We start from the raw sequence: 23,124 nt of genomic DNA, 5'->3' as shown, positions 1-23,124 counted from the left end.
TTGTGAAAATATGATGAAATTCCCCTGTCATTTTATTCACCCCTTCAGGGCGTGATGTTAATAACTCAAAAACATATTTCTTCTCATTCATTTTGAGGACTGGAAGCGAAGCAGATTTTGAATATTTTCTGAGAATATACACTTTCAAGTCTTTTTCAATATTGTGGCCATTTGATGTAAAATGTTTGGAAAGTTCTGTTGAACTACTGTTATTGTGCCTGATGTCATATCTGTGTGCAATGAATCTTTTGTTTAATTGTTTTGTTGTACAACCAACGTAAATCAAGTTGTGTTCGGTGCATTCTACTGCATACACCAAATGGGAATTTCTATACATCCCACTTTCCGTGTAAATCATAACATTTATGTTGTGATTCCTGATGGAATTGACTTGACTCATGTTGCCCATTGAACAGGGCTTACCTCTCTTGCGACTCAAAAACAGCCACAAGAAAGGTAAGCCCTGTTCAATGGGCAACATGAGTCAAGTCAATTCTATCAGGAATCACAACAGAAATGCTTTGATTTACACGGAAAGTGGGATGTATAGAGATTCCCATTTGGTGTATGCAGCAGAATGCACCGAACACAACTTGATTTACGTTGGTTGTACAACAGAACAATTAAACAAAAGGTTTAATGGGCACAGATATGACATCAGGCACAATAACAGTAGCTCGACAGAACTTGCCAAACATTTTACATTAAACAACTGCAATATCAAAAAGGACTTGAAAATGTATATTCTCAGAAAATATTCAGAATCTGCTTCACTTTCAGTCCTCAAAATGCATGAGGAGAAATATGTTTGTGAGTTATTAACATCATGCCCTGAAGGAGTGAATAAAATGACGGTAATTTCATCATATTTGTACAAAACTGTATAGTTAAATATTCTTTTTCTTTTTCATTTTTCTTTTCTTTTTTTTCCTCTTTTTCTTTCTTTTTCTTTTTGCTAGTTGTAGACTTGAAAATTGAAGACTGATGATCTCATTCCATCAACGTGGGAACATTGGTTGCCCTTGTTCAAATTTTTTGAATTTGAATTTCTGTGTTTTAATTTTCATTTTGTACTCTACAAAGACACGCTAGCTGTCAAAATATCGTTCAACCAATAAAATATCTATTGCAATTGCATCACGCTCTTCGTATTGTCTATTTACCTTTGCGAGGAGTTACATCATTCCTTTTATAATAATAAAGATGATAATAATAATAATAATAATAATAATAATAATAATAATGATAATAATAATTGATATGAGATCACCATGTTGCACACAAATGGTTATGATGCATGTGCTTGGTGTACCCTTATCAGACAGGTAGTCATGATGGGTGTACTGGACTTCATATATTTTACCCCAGTGTCACTTTGATAGCATGCAAAAAATAAATAATAATAATAATAGTGGAAGTAGTAGTAGTGTATGCATATATATATATATAAGCCTGTGCAGTGATATTTAACACACTTGTGCATACTTGAATATGGGAAGACCTTTCCCTGTTGAAATAGACAGGAAAAATTTCTCCTCACACACAATATTTGTAAAATAAACATTGGGCTATGAATGACATCATCAAATTGTGGGACATATGCATTTCTGCATTGTTACGTATTAAATACCAAATTCATCTTTCACAGCCCTCTCAGAATGATAGTTCTAATATATAAGAACAGCAAAAAGTAAATTTGCTGGCAAGAGTAAAGCTTGGCCAAGCTGGAATGAATTAAATAGACTCATACAAAGCAGCATTGAAAAAATATATGTATGTATGATGATATGGTATATTTTACTGTACATATAAGATTTTTCATATGTTGATGTTTTATGTCAGTTATTTGTTTTAAACAATAAAGGACTCATGTCAATTTTAAATTACTTTTGTTCTTTGAGAGCTCTGTAGAAAAATAAACATTATCATTTTTAGTTGTTTTGAATTATGTTTTTTAAATAAATATTAATTCTAACTTTCAGCTTGATGAACTCATAAACAAAACTGAACAAGAGTTCTCAACTACTGAACTGCCATCTGACCTTAACCAAGCCGAAAGGATGCTGGAAGAGCACAAAGTTAAGAAAAGTGAAGTAAATCAATTACTTACTCATACTGCCGATGAAGGCGAAAAAATAGTTGTCCGAGTTAGACAGCAGGTAATTAAAATGTTTAATTTTGCAAATAAATTAGCCTGAAATATTTTTGATAATTATTGCCATGATATATTTTGTAATTCATTAATCTATTTGAAATTAATATACAAATACTTGCTTATTTGTAGGGTGCTGATGCTGCTACTCAGGCTGAAATTAAACGTATTATGGAAATTTCTGAAAATTATAAACGTCGCTGGAACCAGACATGGGAAGAACAAGATCGACGTCTAGCACAAAACCTTCAAATTTGTCAGTTCAATTTTGATCTCAGACAGGTATATATTTTCCGAAAAGATTTCTTTTGAAAAATTCATAAAATTTATAGGATGCTTGAAATTGAAATTGAATTTGTTTTAAGTTTGGAAACATGTGGCAGGAAGAAGTTAGTTTTCTTTCTTTTATGTTCTTTAAGTTTTGTTCCCATTTTCATGTGATTTTTTTTCTTTTCATTAAATTTTTCAGATTCATTCCGAAATAGATGAACTCCACCACCACCTGCAGGCCAGGCGTGGTAATTATGGCAATAATTTGCCTGCTGCAAGGATGACATCACAAGCTTTTAAACAGTTTGAAATGACTGTTGAGGTTGGTTTCAAATTTTTTCTTGTTTTTAAATTCAGTCTAATTTTGTATGCTTGTGTTATTATTTTCCAAATTACTTATGACAAGCATATGAATGCTCATCTACTTAGTGATTTTGACCACAGAACTAAGGGAAACTAAAATGAAATAAATCTTCATATTGTATTTGCAATAGAAATAATAAAAAGAAAGAGTTTTTTCTCTGTAGTAGTTCTGATCTTCTAAACTAGCTGCTACTTAGTTTAAATGCAAAGGTCTATGGCATTGAGCATAAATGAATGAGTGAATTATTAATCATTTAAATGGTAGCACTACTTTAAACTGTATGTGAAGGGTACGTTTCTCCATCTCAAATAATACATTCTAATTATTTGAAATGGAAGCGTATAACTACATACTAAAAGCCAAGGCATAAGCATGTAATTGGTTATATTGTAAACAAACAACTTGATTTGAGATTATTGTTAGAAAAAAAGTAAAGATTAACCCCTTAGTATTTCAAAGTGGCCATATCAGGCCCAAATAATCTACCTGTTTTTTATTCAAACTGACAAGATCATGCCTTTCACACTTACCCTACAATGTGAATCTAAAAATAAATTACATTATTGAAACTACAAGATAAAACATGATTAATTCAAAGCAATGTGAATAGATAAGCATTACATTTGACTGAGTAATCTGAATGCTAAGGGGTTAAAAACTAAGTTTTAGAAAATACCTCCACATTAGAACTAGTGGTTTAATAATTAGTGATATTGGTATTGGTATGTGTATTTCATGAGAGATTTAGATATATAATTTTATTTGAGCTACTTCACAAATATCACTGTACCAAATTGACAACCAAGATAGAACATAGCTTTATACCTATTGGTTACAGAATAACAAAATTTGTTGAGGATCAAACGTATTTCTGTAATGTTTACTGTTTTTAAAACATTATCAGAATAATTCCATAGTCATTAATCTAATTCTTTTTTTTTTCTTTTACTACAGCTTATTGAAAAGAAGATAAACAGTTTCATTAGTACTGCTGAACTAATGGTACAAGACAAACATTATGATTCTGTACATATACATCAAGAAATTGATGTCTTAAAGAAGAAATGGAGTACATTCCACACCAGTGTGACAGATTACCGCTCTCTTTTGGATATTTCTGTGATGTACTTCCAAATGATAGAAGAGGTTTGTATATTTTAGTATTTTCTTCTAATTAGAAACATGATTGTAAAGAAAACTTCAAAGAATATAGTGAGAATTGGCAAATTTACAGAGTTATTGGAACATCTGATGAAATACTTTATGGTATATATATTTTGGTGCCTTGAGTTTTGAGTTCATATCTCACTATGGTCAAGTTTACTTTTCATCCTTCTGGAGTTTGATAAAGTACTAGTCAGAGTGGTGGGCAGGCATTGCTTTTTACAGCTAGATGTCTTTCCTGTCTTATTTCCTGTCTTTTTACAGCCAGATGTCTTTCCTGCTTTTTACAGCCAGATGTCTTTCCTGTCTTACACATACCATATTTTTAAAGCTGTAACATGAGCAGGACCATCATACCAACAACACCATTCATAACATTATGTGTATGTGTGTATATATGTGTGTGTGTGTGTGTGCATGCTTCTTTCAGTTTCTGCCTTCTAAATTTACTTACAAAACTATGGTTGTCGAAAGTACTATGCAGTGGAACTGAACCTGAAACCACATGATTGGGAAATGGACTTCATAACCACACTGCCTCGTCTGTGTCAATAAAAGAATACAATTTGAACAAGACTAGTAGTGAAGAATTCTGAAGATTGTATACAATAATAATGTTATTTTATTAAAAATATATGTTGTTTTTGTTTTTTTTAAACTTATAAATTTTTCTCATTGTTTAATTTTTTTAGACTGAGCAATGGGTCAGAGAAGGTAATCAAATGCTGATCAACATTGGGCGTCAAGCTACTGAATGTCGTCAGCCATCAGATGCAACCACATTGATTATAAAGTTACAAAAGTTTGTTGAAAATGAAAAACCAATAATAGAACAGAAAGTCAACAAAATCTCTGAACTGTCACATGAACTTTACGGTAAGCAAAGTTTTAGCTTCCAACACAAATAGCAGAAACTGAAAGTTTTTATTTTTAATATAACACATAAAGAACAATATCTTTATAATAGAGTTACCTTTATAATTACTCTGCAAATATATATTGTTATCAAATAAAGTGGCAAACTGGCAAAGTTGTTACAAGATAGGATAGACTACTTCAAAATATTTGTTCTGATGAATTGTGCTCAGAGCTCATGAGTTATTTCTGTAGTTCATTTCATTCTTTATTTATTTTCCAAACATCTTACAAGTTCTTAGTTCCATAAAAACTTGATTTAATTCAAGTGATTATTTATTAGTTGTATAAAACTAAGACTGAAGACAAATAATATAACTAATTAAAATATCTTAAATTTGTTCATTTCAGGTGATCAAGGCGCCAACAAGGTTCGCCATGTTGTAGTTTCTTATCAAGATCTTCTTCAGTCTTTCCAACAAGCTGATAATGAATTGTCAGCTTTGAAAGTGAAACTGGAGGGTAATGAGGTAAGTTTTTGATTAATTTTGAATTTACATTTAATATTTGTGTTACTTTGAAAATAGAAATTACTTTTTATTCTGTAAAATAATTAACTGATTTAAAAGAATTGATTTAAACTATGAGCTATAATTAGAATTGCTTAATGAATATTTCATTAAAAAATACTCCTTTCTTTTTTAAAGGCTTCAGGTGTTGAGGAACATATCCCAATGCAGATAGATATCCCTGTCAATGAACAGGCAGTTGTGTTGAAGCCTCCTCGCATTACTCAACATCTTAAAAATGCAGAAGTCCTGGAAGGAACTAAGTGAGTTTATTTCATATATTTTTTTTCTATTTTAGTTGCAATCTTTATTTCTAAATACTGAAAATTTGTAATAATAAAAGCTTAAGTTTTAGATGTGCTTCCATTCACATTGGTAAAATTAGAGATAGTTGAAATTTGATTCAGACAAATCTTAAGCTTAGCAGCATGTGATGTAGTATCATTACCACCATTTAACCTGTTTTCCATGCTGGCATGGGCTGGATAGTTTGACAAAAGCTGGTGAGCCAGGGAACTGCGTCAAGCTCTTCTGTCTGCTTTGGCATGGTGTCTATGGTTGGATGCTCCTCTTAATGCCAATTTAATATCTAAAATTATATTCTAATATTTTGGGACCAAAATCCCTTTGTCAGAATACTACAGTGAGGAATTATTTGGAATCTGTTATATTGGAATGGATAAATAAAATAATAAGTAACACACTAACATTTTCATTGCTGTCAACGTTTCAAAATTTATATTCATTTCTCACTGTTGTAGCCTTTGAATAACATACTACATCAGTTGTGATAATATTTAACTGACAAAAATTTGAAAAATTAACAGTGCAAAATTGATTTTCACACAATCAAAATTGACTTATTACATTTTTGTTGTCATTTCCAGGTTTATTTTTGAATGTCACATCGAAAGTGATGAAATTCCAGAGGTTAAATGGTTCAAAGACAACCTTCCTTTAACAAGTCCTGATTATGAAACACGTTTTGAGAACGGTGTAGCTACTTTAACTATTGAAGAAACATTTTCTGAAGATACTGCTCGTTACACTTGTCGTGTGACAAACCAGGCTGGAACAGCTGAATCTTCAGCTCATCTAAATGTTAAAGGTAAATATTTTATTTTTAATTTGTTGAAATTATTTGGTTATTATAGCTGTTGTTGTTGAGACCCCTCAATAGGGTATTGTTCTTGTGTCTGGAACAGTGCTGTAGCTGCGCTTTAGGATATTTTAAACCAATTCCAAAAAAGAGCCATCCAATTGATTGGCATAAAGCCACTCACAGATATGGTCCAACCTCAGGCACACATATACACTGTACTTTCTTTTCCTTTTATCCTGCAACTATAATTGCTACTGCTTCTCAGAGCTGGCTGGGTTTGGACTATTTCCACTTTGACATTCCCACTCCATTCATGTGTTCTATCATCATCTTTATTGTGTATAATCACCTTAGGCCCTACACTAATCACTATGTCAACTCCTTTCTTCTCAGATAAACAGTCCTCTAGAATTCCCTCTTTGCTCATGTTTTACCACAAGTTTTAACTTACAGAGATTCAATAGGAACATTAATTACATCATTGTCACTAGTCTAGGAATGCTTTTGAAGCCCATGAGCACTACTCCTTCCTCAAACCCAACTAGTAAAATGCATAAAAAAAACATCTGTTTCAGTAGGGTTTTTCTACTTTACTTGGAGTGCAAGAGTCTGTGTAGACAGTTTTATTATTATTTTATTTAGTCTTCAAAAGAATTATACCAGTTTTTCAATATTAATTATTTGTACAGAAATCTTGGGGTTAATTGTTTATAGGATCTAGGGAATCCATCAAAATACATCGCTTTTAATAAATATATATATCACAAAACTAATACATTTTTCATACTTAACTCTTTTGATACCAAGCCACCCAAGACCCCCACCCCATACAACTTCAGTGATACAAATTTTCTTTTATATAATGATCTAAATTAATCTATCATTAAAATGTCTTGTTAATTTATATTCCAAACACCACTTTAATAAGGACAAAGTTAATTTGCTAAGTTTTAAATTATTTTCAAATTAATTGATACAAAGGCAGTTTATTTCAGCAGAAATATAGTAACAAAAGCTTTAAATATATACAGACTTAAACTGTTTATAAAATAACTTTATTAAAAGCGATGTATTTCATGTATTTAGATATTTAGTGTGATTATCAACATTAGTTATTCATAGAATATATGTATATTTTCTTCATGGTTGATTTTTTACTTTTCAGAAACACATCAACAGATAATTCCACCAGATATCATAAAGAATTTAAAATCAGCTGACATTTTGGAAGGAAGTCCATTTACCTTTGAGTGTCAAATTACTGGTATGCCAACACCTAGTATCTCATGGTACAAAGATGACCAAAATATTGACAACTCTCCTGATTTCGTCATTACAAAAATAAATGGAACCTGTTGTTTGAAAATCCGTAAAGTTACAATGCAAGAAGGTGCACGCTACACTTGCCGTGCCAATAATGCCGGTGGTGAAGCTTCTTCATCTGCTCGCTTGACTGTGAAACGTAAGAAATATTAATTTGTGTTCTATCTAGTTTGAATTAAAACTTGTTTTTGTGAAAGAATTTGTAAATATTTTTTTAAGATTATCAAAGCATTGCTCTAGCATGAGCACAATCCAAACTGGTAAACATAAGATAATAAAAAGATATAAATTAACATAAAAAAATCAAATGCATAGAAATTAATAAAAATTAGTCTACTCCAAATTTTTTTACCAGATAGGAATTATATAAATTTTAGTTTTATATGAAAAATTTAAACACCATTTTAAAAAATTTCTGTTTGTGTTATGTGTGTGTTTGTGTTTTATGTATGTATTCTAAAAGAATAGTATTTTTCACCTGTTTTTATCTTATATTTATAATTTAGCTTTGGAGAAACCAATTATACACGAACCTTTGATGAATCGAACAATTACTGAAGGCAAAAGTATTAGCTTTCGTATTGTTTTCTCTGGAGTTCCTAATCCTGAAGTTCTATGGTTTAGAGGAACAGAACAAATGATCAATTCCAATGTTTTTAAGGTATACTGAATTCTGATTTAACTACTAATAAATAATATTTAATTAAATAAATTAAATCAATATTCAATTATTGATATTGTTTTTCATTATTTTTTTTTCCATAAACAATTTTCTTAAAAACTGAATAATTTAATTTTCATAATTTAGTGTTTCAAATCTAAAGGCTAATAAAAAGAATTGTCATAAGAGAACAATTTCTATGAATTTTTAATGATAATTTTGTTTGTATCTTGGGAAGGTCAATAATAAACACAAGCACTGGTTTTATTTCACCTCTTTATCTTTTATTTGCCAATTGGCTAGCTATCTAATCAATTAACTACTTGATTGTTTAGTTGTTAGGTCAATTACTCAATCAGCTATGGCTAGTGTGTCCCTTGTTACAACATAAATGAACTAAAACAAAAATAATAAAAAGTCGTCAATAATTAATTATTGTGAAGTATTTCTTACTGTTGAAATTTATTTTCAAAATATTTAATTGGAAATATTAATTTTTATTTTTAGATTTCAACTGAACATAATATTTCCATATTGGATATAATGGAAGCTTATCCAGAAGATTCTGGTCCCTATTCTGTATTGGTTCAAAACCCCGCGGGTGAAGCTCGCTCATCATGCCAGTTGACCATTGAACAAATATATTCCAGTACTGGGTACATATATATATTTTCAATTCTTCACCATACACTCAATTTTAAAAATTGTTCTTGCCATATGGCCTTGATCATTGCTGTTAAAATCATTTTGAAGATAGGTAAAATATGAGATAGTGATATGTAGCCCTGGCCTAGGTTATTTAAAAGATGTATCTAGCTATTTATTTGGTCTGTAGATTCTTGTTTGTAGAACAATCTGCTATTTAATAAATGTATATGTGTATATACACTCACATATATACACAGATATGCATAAGATCGTTACCAGTGTCGCTGGACTGGCTCCTGTGCAGGTGGCACATAAAAGACACCATTTCGAGTGTGGTCATTGCCAGTACCGCCTGACTGGCCTTCGTGCTGGTGGCATGTAAAAGCACCCACTACACTCTCAGAGTGGTTGGCGTTAGGAAGTGCATCCAGCTGTAGAAACTCTGCCAAATCAGATTGGAGCCTGGTGTAGCCACCTGGTTCACCAGTCCTCAGTCAAATCGTCCAACCCATGCTAGCATGGAAAGCGGACATTAAACGATGATGATGATGATATATAAATATATGCTAATGGTGTAAGCAAGTTTTAATTAAAATATTTCTAAAAATTATATTTCATTATGTATGATAATTAACTGTTTTAATTCTTAATTTGTCTCTACTTTTATTTGCAGAGAGGAGATGTCTCAGTCATCAACTGATGTTGAACCAGTAAAACCATTTTTCTCTCAGCTTCTTCAAGCAACTGCTGAAGTTATTGAAGGAAGCCGAGTTCGGCTTGACTGCATTATTGTGGGAAATCCCGAACCTGAGGTGAGAAAGCTCTATTTCATTAACTCTTACAATCTATGATAAAGTTTTCTTTCCAGTTGCATAAGACCTAACAATAAAGTATTTAACTTTATCTTTGTAGCATAAGAAAATTTTAGCACATTAGAAGCACATGTTAAATATTCACACCAATGTTCCTTGTAACTATTGAATTAACAGTAATTAAATAAGTTCCTATGATTACAAAGGTGTATAGAACAAAAAAATATAAGTGTTGTATGTCTCATGTTAGATTCTAACATTTTTGCAAATTACAAAAGTGTGCTAAATAATCTGGTTTATTTATTTCATAGTAATTTACCCAATGGTCATGAAATGTTAATTGTATTATCTGGAAATAGATACAATGTTTTGGAAATGTCACAAAATTTAAAAGCAGAAACTGTTCAAACTATCTCTAAATGAAATATTCTTTTAAAGAATCATGTTAACATCTCTTCTATTTAATTTTAGGTGATCTGGTATCATAATGATAAGCCAGTGAAAGAATCAAAGGACATACAGTTATTATTTGAAGGTGATAGATGTACTCTTGTCATTAGAGAGGTGTATTTAGAAGATGCAGGTCTATATAGATGTGTAGCACGTAATCCTCATGGTGTTGCTGAAAGTCATTGCAAACTAATTGTTGAAGGTATTTAAATTTTTTGAATTTCTATTTTTCATCTAATATTTAAATTAACTTTGAGCTAAGGTTATATTTGAAAAATATTAAAATATATCTTTAAAACAATAAATCTAGAATTAATATAAACAAATTCTTTCCTTTTTAAGCATTAATGGAAACATTTAGACATGGTGGGTAATTAAGATGCTCTATAATTAACTGTTTTAATATTTTCACTTTTTATCATGATTAGCTATAATTCAGTAACTGTTTCTGTATTGTTATTTACATCAGCCCTTATCTACTTTTCAACATATTATGTATAGCCTGATATATATCATAATTTTCTTCAAAAATGATTTTGGAGCTGATTTAAAAAGAACTGCTAAGTTTAATACAGAAAATTATTCCCCAGAGTATGAGATTTACTATTTAAAAATAATATGTTCTAGTGGAAAATACATATAGCTGGATATATTTTTTAAAACTGAAGGTGTATTTACTCTTGATTTGTTCCTCATTAGTCTTTACATTAAAATAGAATTAGTTTTGAAAATAAAAATTACTTTTGATAAGCTTTCATTCTATGACCCCTTCACAATAAAACTATTACATGCATCATCATTACTGCTATTGGAATACAAATGTAGAATATATCAACCTTATTATTAAATTAAATTAATATATTCTAAAGTTCTTTTTTTGTCAACACATAAATTGATAAGATATTGTCTATGGAAGATCTTAAAGTGTTATTATTTATATTGACTGTTTGAGATTAAATTTACAAAACATGGAAACTACCAAAAGCTTCAGATAATTATTTAAAAGTTATTTTTAATTTGATTTGTTTTATGTTATTCCACAGAGTAGTCTGCTAATTTCTTTTATCACTTAAAGACAATTGAAAAAGTTAATCCTCCATTAATATATATTTATTACTAATGAGAAAATGATCTTCACATCATAAAAATCAATATATTTTTCAGCTCTGAGTGAAATGAGTGACGGCTCTGGTACAGATTTGGTTGCACCAACTTTCCCAGAACTGCTCACTGATGTAGCCAGCAAACCAGGTGAAAATGTTACTTTGAGATGTACTGTTCATGGTATGCCAATTCCCGAAGTTCAGTGGTTTAGAGAAGGTATATTGATTGAACCATCTTCTAAATATAAGGTTAGTAATATTTATAATGATATGTGTATAATTTAAGGTGCATTTTTGTGAATAATGAATGATATTTATTACAAAGGTTCAAAATGATATTACATAAAACTTCTATGCTAAAATATGAAAGCTTCATATTACCCTTCATGACTTGTTAAATTCAAAATGTCACCAAATACATTATTAGCACTTACATACCTACGGATGTTGTCATTTATGAGTTTGACAATTATCAAATAATTTCACTTCTAGAAATTAGTCAATTCAGCAAATTTGTTTTACATTAGTTAGTATAATTTGTACCATGATGGAAACTGATGAAATAGCAGAGGTGAATATTATATTTCAGGTACAAAATGAAGAAGGGCTATTATTAGATACAACAATTTTAGAGAGGAGAATAGAATAAGTTCTGTGGGTCAGTTTTAAAGGTGTAGGTATGCTTTTGTAGAAAAGTAGATAAATTCTGTAATAGAGATTGTCGGGATAGATTACAGGATGGTTAAACTTAGAGCTGGGATAAGTAAGATGATACTCACTTTAATCTTTATGTAAATAAGATTAGCAGATGAGCTAAAGGATGAGTTCCTTGTGACAACTACTTCTAAGGTAGATGGCAGATATATGATTGCTATAAAGAATTCTAATAATCACATTGAAAATCATTGAGATGGATACACTGATGTTGTTAGAAGCTATATATGTCATGAGGATTGAACATTGAATGAAGGTTCTGGAATGCTGGGATTTACACAAATTTACTATTTGGGACCTAAATTTTAGAAACTAAGCCAACCAAATTACCAGTTAAGTGAACCTTTGAACCAAATGGTTGTGATGACTAAGTGTACTACTTATGAAGAAGTTCTCCCACTCGATGTTACTGAATTCAGCTTGTAAATCACAAAGTTAGGAAGAACTATAAATAAGTAGAGAAGAGTGCAAAATCTTAAAGAGGCTATAGTGTAGATTAGCTCTTACATAGTACTAGAAAATACTTAATTTTAGTAAAGCAATAGAGACTGATAGGGTTGATTTATTGCAAGCAGTAATGGATATGAAGCAGTCCCATGAGAATAGTTAGTAAATTAAATTGTAAGAAATATTTCACATGCCAGAAAAGAGCAGAAAAGATGTAAATAGATGAGAACAGTTAACACAAGCTATGTGGCTGGATAATTGAAATGTTCTGTGATGAGAAAATGAGAAACAAAACTTTGTAACCATGAGATCGTGTGTTTGTAATGTCAAGATATCATGAAGAAATCTATTCAATCATATGAATTTCTACAATGAAAAAAATTCATGGGAGTAAAATTAATGAGATGTTTGTTGTTGAGCAAAAATATGAATAGCAGACACTCTTCTTTAGATAAAGAGACAGAGATATCACCTACAGAGACCATTAGTGAAGCAGTGAATAAAGCAATTAAGGGTATAAATATTGGGAAAAATACAGATCCTTTAAAGTTAGCTACAGAGATTTTAAAAGCATCAAGCTGGAGAGAACGTGATTGGGATCATTATTGATAGAAATTGTATTGTGTTTCTTAACCCATATTTCATTATTTGAAGGTAGCAGTTTTAGAGTTACAGGAGCAAAACCAAAGAAAAACATTCTTCATATAAAATTGTATACAATTCTGAAGAAGTTAGTTAATTTTGACAGTTCTTATTAAAGGATTTGAAAGTTAAATATTTAATGACTAGTTCTAATATAATTCAAATAATTTTTTTCTTTCAGACCGTCTGTAATGGCGATGTGCATTCACTTATAATTCCTGAAACTTTTGGAGAAGATAGTGGCACTTTCATGGTAAAAGCTGTCAATCCTGCCGGAGAAGCCAAATGTTATGGAAAATTGTTAGTTAAATCTGAGAAACAACCAGGAATGGAACAATTAACTATGGTTCGTCGTACAGTTGAGAAAGTAACTACTGTTACAAGAACTGAAGAAATTAAACAGTCACCTCCAGAATTTACTAAATTGTTTCAAGATGTTACAGTGAAACAAGGCGAGCCAGTTATGCTTGAGTGCATAATTACTGGAACACCTAAGCCAAAAGTAATTATTACACATTTTTCTTCCAAATTGAAAACAATTTTAGATTTTAAACCTCAAAAACTCATTTAATTGCATTGCTACGGCTGCTGTTGTATTGCTTATTGTGAGTTAATCAATTTGATTTTTGAATTAAATAGTTTACAATGTTTAACTTCATCCTTCTATTTTATGTGTTCAATTCCTTCCAAGATCGACTTCACATTTTATCCCTCCAAAGGCTATAGAATTAGTAACAGTAATATAACTTTTAAAATATTATGACTTAATTATTGCTGAGTTTTTTTATATTTTTATCCCATGTAGGCAAGTAAACAAAACTTATTTAATGTGCAATTGGTATTATTTAGCAATTATATTTCCTTATTGTGTTTGTTTCTAAATTTTAGGTTGTTTGGCAATACAATGGAGACCTCATTGATATAAGACAACATCAACCATGTATGGAAGGAGACAAATATCGTTTGATCATTCCAAAAGCTAGTGAACGTGATGCTGGAAGATTCACCATTACAGCTGAGAATCCTTCAGGAAGAGCAACATGTTCAGCACGAGTCATTGTTGAGAAAGTTCTACCAGTCCCAATGGAAGCTAGTTACCAATCTCAATTGTACGTTTTCAACTATGAAATGTAGTATTTATTAAACAGTATTTAATCACTTATTTAGTTAGTCACTATAAGGTATCCCTTTCTTTAAATGGTAATCAATCATTTCTCTTAAACTTTGGTACTGTAGCTTTTGAGGAAAGCATATTCTAAATACTGAGTTTTAGCAGAATATTTTGAACATAAAGAAAATGTAGCTCTTTTTTTAAGCAAGAGATGAACAAAGTAATGGTAAACTTTAAGCCCAGATTCAATCATTTACGTGTGTTCTTTTGGCTTACAACAGCATTTTCAATATTCTCTCTCACACTCTGTCTGTGACTTTGGTTACTGATGTCAGTCACAAAGTGAACACTTCTCCATGCTATATTTATCTGCTTCCTTAGCTTATATAGTTTTAAAATCAATGTATCCCTTAATTTTCCAATAAGTACACACTAGTTTAATGCTAAATTCCTTCATGCTTACCACTACATATCACAGTCCTAATTCATGCATATTTCATTTAGAGAAAAATAACTTGAATTCTAATCCCAAATTAACTTATTTATCAGTGTAGAAGGACAAACTTATACATGCAACATATATTTTATATGTACTGGTTTAACTTATTGATCAACAATCAAAATGGAAGGAAGGACTGATGTTTAGATAGAAAAAAAAATGTAAATAAAGCTTTAGATATAGTTGAATCTATAGATTTAGTAGGTTTAGCTAACTTGAAAAATATAGCGATTAATCAAATTCTTTTCAATTTACTCTAAAGTATAAATGATTACATCTGATTTAATAAAATTGCTTGTAAAAATCTTCTTTGCTGAATTTTTAAGATTATTTACCTAAAAGAAATAAACCTTTTGAGTAATATGTTATATTGTTATGATGTTACAGTACTCGAACAGTCACTCAATCAGAAACAAGATTAAGCCGTATAATTGCTGATATGCAAGAAAAGAGCATGTCAGGAATGGAACATCATTCTACTACCATTACTACACAAGTACCACCAAAATTCGAAGTAATGGGTGCACCTGTTGCTACACATGATAGATTTGCTACCTCCATCACAACTGATCTCGCCCCACAATATCAACAAGTAGATCTCAGGATTGAAGTTCCCATACCACCAAAATTCCTTCAAGCCCTCAAAAATATTACTGCTCTTGAAGGCACCAAAGTCACTTTTGATGGTGTTGTTACTGGTAAGAATTGCATTTCAATGGTAGATTTTAATTCATTTGTATATCATTTAATAATTTGATAATTTTAAATTGAAATATCTTTAAACTATTCAACACAGCAAAAATTAACTGATAAAGTAGTACTAAATAGTGTTAATATTTAAAATATTTTCAAGATATAAACCTTGAATTTTTTTTAGATATATGTGAAAAGCATTAAATAAATCTTTTGCCTCCAAATTTTTCACTCAACAGTTGTAATCTCCATGTAATTTTAATGCTTTTTTAATAACTAGTTATGTAGGTGAAATGTTTTGTTTCCTTTTTGCCTAATGACTTCATTGAAAACTGTTAATAATCTTCACAAAACAACAAAATTCTGTATGCAAAATTTCTCTGAAATAGACTTAATATATCCTATAAAAAAAAAATAAAACTACAGTTGTGAGTCTGTTAACCCTCTGGATTATAGCATTTCCTAATCTTTTTACTCTTGGTGAACTCTTGAAAGATATTCCATGTTTCAAGGAACTCATACATAAGAATTAATATATATTTTCCCTTCTTTTACTACTGTTCCTTCCATATATCCACCTGCAATAGTGTCTACTTTGTTACACTCTCCAGTTCTATGCTCATACAACAAAAAATATGTTCCTCTCAACCTAGAATCATCACAGACTCTCTCTCTTTCGTAGTCTCCTTCACTTATGGTTTGAAATTTAGTACAATGATCATTCCATAAAATATTATAATGGATCTTGTACCTATAGGGATTGTATAAAGCTTATATATAGAACATTAATAAATAGAATATTAATTCTTTTGGGAAAGCAATCTAATAAGAATCTTTGGCTTATTATGATATTTAAAAGTTCAAACATTTCAATTTTTGCTTGAATGGTTTTGTTTTACTTCAAGCTAACAAAATACTCAAAATTAATTTTAGGTAAACCTGAACCCAGTATCAAATGGTATAAGAAAGATAAGGAAATTACTGACGGAGCAGACTTTGAAATTTCATACAAAGATGGCCGTGTTTCTCTTACCATACCAGAAGTTCTTGAAGAGCAATCAGGCCAAGTTACTTGTACAGCATCTAATTATGTTGGATGTGCATCAAGTACTGCTGAACTGATTGTTAGAGGTAAGTATTATAAATTTATATTAACTAAATTTCTACTTTGGTACATGGTTTTTATTTGTCTTTGATAAAAATAATGAAAAAAGGAATTAAATTACAAAAGAGACATCCCCTATATTAAGGAAACATTCACCATCAATCTCTGGACATTACTATCTCATGTCCAAGGACTTATAGGGTTGGTTACCGTGCTTTCATGGTGTATAAGTGATCAAAATCATAACATTCCTCTTGAATGGGATGGGATGCCAGTCCATCACAAGATCACTCATTTTCCTGATCTGAGTAGACTGGAGCAATGTGAAATGAAGTGTTTTGTTCAAGAACACAATACATTGTCTGGTCTGGGAATTGAAATCACAATTGTCCAGTGATGAATGCAACACTCTAACCATTAGGCCATGCACCTTTACTTATTGAAACATTGCATCCCTGAATATCTTATCTTAACATGAAACATATTTTCTATTAACTTTGATGTTCATGGAAGTAAATGGGAAGTATGTTTTACATTATGAAATTCTATGACAGAGCACAATTTTGAAGAATGCAATGCTTCTGCAATGTGGGGATAGTGGAGGATGTCTATCTTACATTTTAATTAACAAAAATTCATCATTCATGATGACACAAGTACTTAAAAATTTTCAAAAGTTACATTGTAATTTGTATAATTTTTTTAAAATAAATTGTGTATATAATTAGTTATTAATAAATTTATGTCTAATGATTTTCATATTTTATATTTTTTAGCTTCCATGATACCACCATCTTTCACTGAAAGACTTCAAAGACGCCAAGTTAAAGAAGGAGAATCTGTAAAATTAACAGTTCGTGTTGCTGGCACACCTGCCCCACAAGTCATGTGGTATAGGGAAGGATCCCGCATTGTTAGTTCCCCTGATTTTGAAATCATCCAAGAGGGAGATATTCATACTCTCTACATTCCAGAGGTTTTCTATGAAGATTCAGGAAAATTTACTGTCAAGGCTAAAAATCCTGCTGGAGAAGCAGAATGTATGGCTGAATTGAGAGTGCAAGGTAATCTAGATTTCCTTATCTTTCAAAAAACACTTTTATTTCATCATATAATACCTAAAAATTAAATGTAGCTTTCTAATACAATTGCTTAACTATTTCCTATATAAATGAAATAAAATTTCGTTGTGTTTAGGGAGAGTCATTATGCCAATATTGTTAACACACACACTGGTTCAATTTCACTCCTTTATTATTAGTCAGTTGGTTAAATATCTAGCTGTTTGTTCAATTTGGTTAATTGATTAGTTAGTTGGATATTTAACCAATTGACTAATAATAAAGGAGTGAAATTGAACCAGTGTGTGTGTGTTAATAATATTGGCATAATGACTCTCCCTGAACACAACGAAATTTGCTTCAACACACGAATTTATGTAAAGAATCTTGCAAACCAGATACAAAAACAAAATAAAATAAAAGCTTTACAGATATAGAAGAATAGCTTTTATAAAATTAGTAAAGTTTATTTGCCAATGTTCACATTCAATGTACGTTTATATTTTTGCAAAAATATATATTTTGATCAAATTTTTATAATGAACTTCTTTTCTTTAATATAGCACCACCACCACCAGTAGTGGAGAGTTTTGCGCATATCAAACCTGTTGTGCCTACACATCAGGCAGATGTTTACATGCGCCCAGTTGAACCACCACAGCCGATTCAAGAACCTGTACATCCTTCACCAATTAGACATGTACAAGCTCCTGTTCCTAAACCAGTTCCTAAGCCTGCACAAGAACCTGCTCTCAAACCTACACATAAAGAGAAACCTGAAAAACCTTCTCCAATAAAAAGTGTACAACCTCCAGTACCTGTTCCTCCAGCTGATATTAAAATGGATGTGGATGAACCGGAACAAACTTTGCCACCCTTTGAAAAACGTCTTAAACTTTTTGACCAACCAGCTGAAGTACAAGAACCTGTGATTCCAGCTGCAGTTAAACCACAGATGAAACCTGCTCCTCATCTCAAGCCGTCTTTCCCTAAGGTACTGTTTACTTTTAGTTCTTTTATTTGAACTTCTAATTCATGATTAAAGGCTATCTTTGTAAAATAATTCTTTAACAATAAAAAATTTGCGAAATTTGCCATTTTTAAGGAAAAATTATAAAACTTGTAATTGCTGAGGCATATAGTTCTATATAGTTTTAAATGTTGAATTGAAAATCACTTATATTATCAGCATTCCATTATAACTTCTAATTTGAAATTATTTATTTTAACTGTAACAAAATAATTGAAAAATTATTGAGGAGTGATATCTTTATTGATATGAATTAACTGAATAAAAATCTGAAAAATATCCACCCTTCCATCTTCTTCGCCCACTATTCCTGAGAGGGCTGTTTAAGCACCTCCTTCATAAGATCCTATCAGAAGCAAACATCATTAAACTTTTGGGCTGGAATACCAAGCATGACCAACTGAGACTATGGATATTAACCAAACATCTTGTTCTTGGTTTATTCCTAAGTCTCTTGCTGAATGGCTTGACTTGATTCTTTCCTACAACATTCTAACCACATGTTTGTAGTACTTCAGCTGTGACCTCTCAATGCAGAGAAGTAGGAAGTCAAATATTAATACCAGCCTCATGCCTAGTGTGAACAAGATCACCAAAAGCTGCAATATGCAATAAATGTCATTAAGTTATTTCTATTCTTATATAGAATGATTATGTGGTACAATTAATTGTTTAAGATAATTTTTTTTTATTATGCACTCACTAGTAAGGTTAATTAATTGTAATAATTTTATTTTCTTAAATTCATTTTTTATAGCCACTTCAGAATGTTACTGTCAATGAAGGTGAAAAAGTAATCTTTGAAGTCATTATCACTGGAAACCCTGAACCTGTTGTTAAATGGTTTAAAAATGAAAAGATCATACACAATTCTCCAGATTTTGAAATCACATATATCAATGGTGTCAGCAGACTTGTAATTGCTGAGGTATTTGCTGAAGATTCTGGCCAATACAAATGTGTTGCTACAAATGTACAAGGTACTAACACATCCACTGCTTACTTAGATGTAAAAGGTAGGTATTTTTTCTTTCTGGTAATGATTTTTCTTGCACATTTCTTCCTAAAATTTCTTCAGATATCAGCAATATATGTTACCAATTTCCAATTCTTGCCTTTTTTTTTTCCAGAACCTATATCATCATCAGAGGAATCTCCTCCAGTTTCTGCAAATGTACCTCAAGAATTACCAGTATTAACACCTGTACCAGTTGTGCAAGTTCCTACTGCATCACCAATTCTGGGAGTTAGAAAAGTTCCTTTCAAAATACCATCACCTGCTCCAGTTCCCAAGCCACCACCACCACCACCTGTTGCTGAGGAACCATTTTTAGAACCAAAGAAAAAACCAACAGTGAAGTTTGGTGCACCTGTTACACAGCCTCCAAGATTCATTGAACCATTACAGAATGCCATGCTAATTGAAGGTATCAATGTGATGCTTGAATGTACTGTGATTGGAAAGCCTTTCCCACAGATTATGTGGACACATTTTGGACTTCCAGTTATTGAAGACGAAAAGTAAGCTTAAGAAATATAATTTTAAGAATATTTTTTATAATTTTTTATATATTGTTTGCAAATGATTATAAGTTTTACTTGTAAATAAATGTAAGAATATAAGAAAATTCCATACAGCTATATAAAATCACAATGATACTTGGTATTTCATCATGGCTCTTAGATAAGTATTGTAGTTCTTAGATATATTTTTTCTAGTTATCAAACCATTGTTTTTAAACATTGCCTGAAGAACATACTAGTACAGTACAGCCAAATGTGACCTACAAGCGGGTATGGCATGGAAATATGTATTTTGCTTTCGCTACTTATTTTAAGTGCCTGTGTAGTTGGGAGCAGACCTAGGCACTCTCTTGACCTCCTCACCTTTGATCCACCAGAAAGTTCAAAATATGACAGCTGGAGGGAGAGAGTGATGCACTGGCTCATGGCTGGTACTCATTACAGCTGAGTAGACTGGAACAATGTGAAATGCTTTGCTTAAGGACAACTCATGCTTCCTGGTCCTGGAGTTGAACCCATTACCCTATCATCACCAGATAAACACACTAACTACAAGGCCATGTTATTTCATGATAAATATATTACTTAAGAATTATTGGAAAAAATAATCTAGCATTCATTAGAGCAATTTTTGTATTCAGTTGAAGGATATTTAATTTTTAATCATTCTTTTGTTTGTTCTTTCATTAAACCTATCTATTATTTGTCTCTATTCAAATTTTTATATTTCTTCTATTTTAGCCACCATGTTTATACTGATGTAGTTACAGGCCGTTGTACCTTCTTAATTTCTAAAAGTACATTAAGAGATAAAGGTGATTACACTTGCACTGCTCAGAATATAGCTGGTCAAGACGCTACAAGTGCAGTTCTTGTTGAAGGTAAGCATTTGATATTTTGTGAAAGAAAATTGTGAAAATATGAATGCGTTTGGAATTCTACTGCTCACCACAATTAACTCAAGTAGAATTACACTTTCTTCTAAAGTAAGATAATATCAGTTTAGTAGAGGATGATGATAAATCATTTCTCTCCATATGTACAAATACTTAATTCTATAAAAACCAGATAGCAAGATCTGCCTAAGTTTCTAGAGTTGGATGTCACAACTTCAGTAATAGTATTGACTTCTGACTCGCTAATGCTGCTTTCTTTCACTTTTAAGCTCTTGGTTAGTGTATTTACTTTTGTTGTTGGTTTTTTTTTTATGCCTGGATCTCGTGGATTAGATTCACTTTATAGTTCTGTCAAGTATTGAAATGTTATTACTATTACCTTGTTGGCTTTTATTTTTATGCAGTAAAAAGAAAGCTCGGGCAATTAAATTTTTTTGTAATATTATATAATACCTTTGATGACTGTTTAATCACAGCAGCTTTGAACCTAAATATTTGAAGTAATTATTATGTGGAACGAAGGATATAGGATAATTACTGATGAACATTTTTGGGGTTTGGAATGCAAATTTCCCATTATTAAATTCTAATAAATAAGAATATTTTAGCCCTATTTCATTATTATATCAACTGAAGACACTATTAAATCTAATTGTTTCTAATTGTTTCTACAAATAAAGATTACATGGGTGTTTCTTGTTTTGTAAACCATAGTATTTCTTCCTAATTTTGTTGTACACCTAGATTTATTTTATTGAGTGCTTTCTTTACTGCATACACTGCAATATACAGAGAAATACTTTATCATTCTACTTGCTCAGGACAACTTGGGGCCTCCAAACAAAACCTGTTTCTTTTCTATATGTTCTATTATTCATTTATAAGAAATGGTATCTTTTTGGAACCAAGCACCTGAGGTAAACGGGGATAGTTTGTTGTATAATCTCTAACACTATTGTTGAAAACTTATAAAATGAGGAGTTGTCTTTTCCTTATCTATTTGTCAAAAAACATTCTGTTATCGAATTAGAATTAAAAAAATTTGGAAACATTATCCTCAAAGTACTTTGCAGTCACCATTGTTGGATTGGTTATACATGATTATGTGTTCTTGTGTGGTGGTGGTGGTGGTGATGAAAGTGATGATGCAATATATTTTTATATGCATTGTGCATACACACACACATACATGCATTTAATTTTGATATTAATTTCCTTTTGATATATATAAAATTCTTATTGATATATTTTAGAAATTGATAATTCAATATTTAGAATAAAGTATCCTACTGGTTTCATTAATGGTTTATCAATCAGAAAAGCAACCTAAATTGTTAAAAAAAACAAACTAATTTTTGTTCTTCTTTTTCAGCACCAAGTGTTCCCAAGCTGATTGATGGAATTGACCATGCACCTAAAAAGCCTGTACCAAAACCTGAACATGTACCTGTAAAGAAAGTGGATGACAAATTAGCAAAACCTGCACCTCAGGTAAAATGAAATTAATTAAAAAAAAAATTAAAGTAGGATTTCATAATATTCATAATTTAGTTTTTAAACTTAAACTTGAGTCACAAGACAAATTCTGTTTCAATTTCAATAAAAACACCATACACTTTACAACATATCTTGAACACTCCCTTCTCATTTGTTTAACATAAAACAGTGTGTGTGTGTGTGTATAAATTAGTTTTAGACTGAAATGTTTTCATTATGAGAGTTCAGCATTAAAAAACATTTCTTCAAAAAGTTAGTACATGGTTTAAAATATCACAGAAGATACAAGGTACTTCATATTTTGTTTCACTTTTAAATTTGTAAGTATTTGTAGCATATATGCTTCATGTGCTCTCTCTGTATACTTACACACATACATATATACATATGTGTGTATATATATATATATATATACACACACACATACAAACA

General features: G+C 30.9%; 1 protein-coding gene across 1 annotated transcript in view; it reads left to right on the top strand.

The window, feature by feature from the left end:
- The window catches only part of LOC106877301 (titin), a gene marked incomplete at its 3' end in the record, with an annotated part of 606,785 nt that overhangs the window by 7,622 nt on the left and 576,039 nt on the right, over positions 1–23,124 (top strand). The window contains exons 9-32 of the mRNA XM_052965881.1: positions 1,983–2,159; positions 2,285–2,434; positions 2,622–2,744; positions 3,741–3,932; positions 4,643–4,826; positions 5,217–5,335; positions 5,513–5,637; positions 6,262–6,482; positions 7,642–7,938; positions 8,306–8,460; positions 8,968–9,116; positions 9,782–9,920; positions 10,392–10,572; positions 11,535–11,722; positions 13,458–13,778; positions 14,165–14,385; positions 15,274–15,584; positions 16,513–16,710; positions 17,461–17,748; positions 18,309–18,739; positions 19,533–19,791; positions 19,906–20,296; positions 21,041–21,180; positions 22,568–22,686. Of these exons, the coding sequence (XP_052821841.1) occupies positions 1,983–2,159; positions 2,285–2,434; positions 2,622–2,744; positions 3,741–3,932; positions 4,643–4,826; positions 5,217–5,335; positions 5,513–5,637; positions 6,262–6,482; positions 7,642–7,938; positions 8,306–8,460; positions 8,968–9,116; positions 9,782–9,920; positions 10,392–10,572; positions 11,535–11,722; positions 13,458–13,778; positions 14,165–14,385; positions 15,274–15,584; positions 16,513–16,710; positions 17,461–17,748; positions 18,309–18,739; positions 19,533–19,791; positions 19,906–20,296; positions 21,041–21,180; positions 22,568–22,686 (5,079 nt within the window). The remainder of the gene's footprint in view (positions 1–1,982; positions 2,160–2,284; positions 2,435–2,621; positions 2,745–3,740; positions 3,933–4,642; positions 4,827–5,216; positions 5,336–5,512; positions 5,638–6,261; positions 6,483–7,641; positions 7,939–8,305; positions 8,461–8,967; positions 9,117–9,781; positions 9,921–10,391; positions 10,573–11,534; positions 11,723–13,457; positions 13,779–14,164; positions 14,386–15,273; positions 15,585–16,512; positions 16,711–17,460; positions 17,749–18,308; positions 18,740–19,532; positions 19,792–19,905; positions 20,297–21,040; positions 21,181–22,567; positions 22,687–23,124) is intronic.

This window comes from Octopus bimaculoides, chromosome 2, assembly GCF_001194135.2.
Source record: "Octopus bimaculoides isolate UCB-OBI-ISO-001 chromosome 2, ASM119413v2, whole genome shotgun sequence".
Classification (NCBI taxonomy): Eukaryota; Metazoa; Mollusca; class Cephalopoda; order Octopoda; family Octopodidae; genus Octopus; species Octopus bimaculoides.
This window is presented reverse-complemented; position numbering and strand designations above follow the sequence as displayed.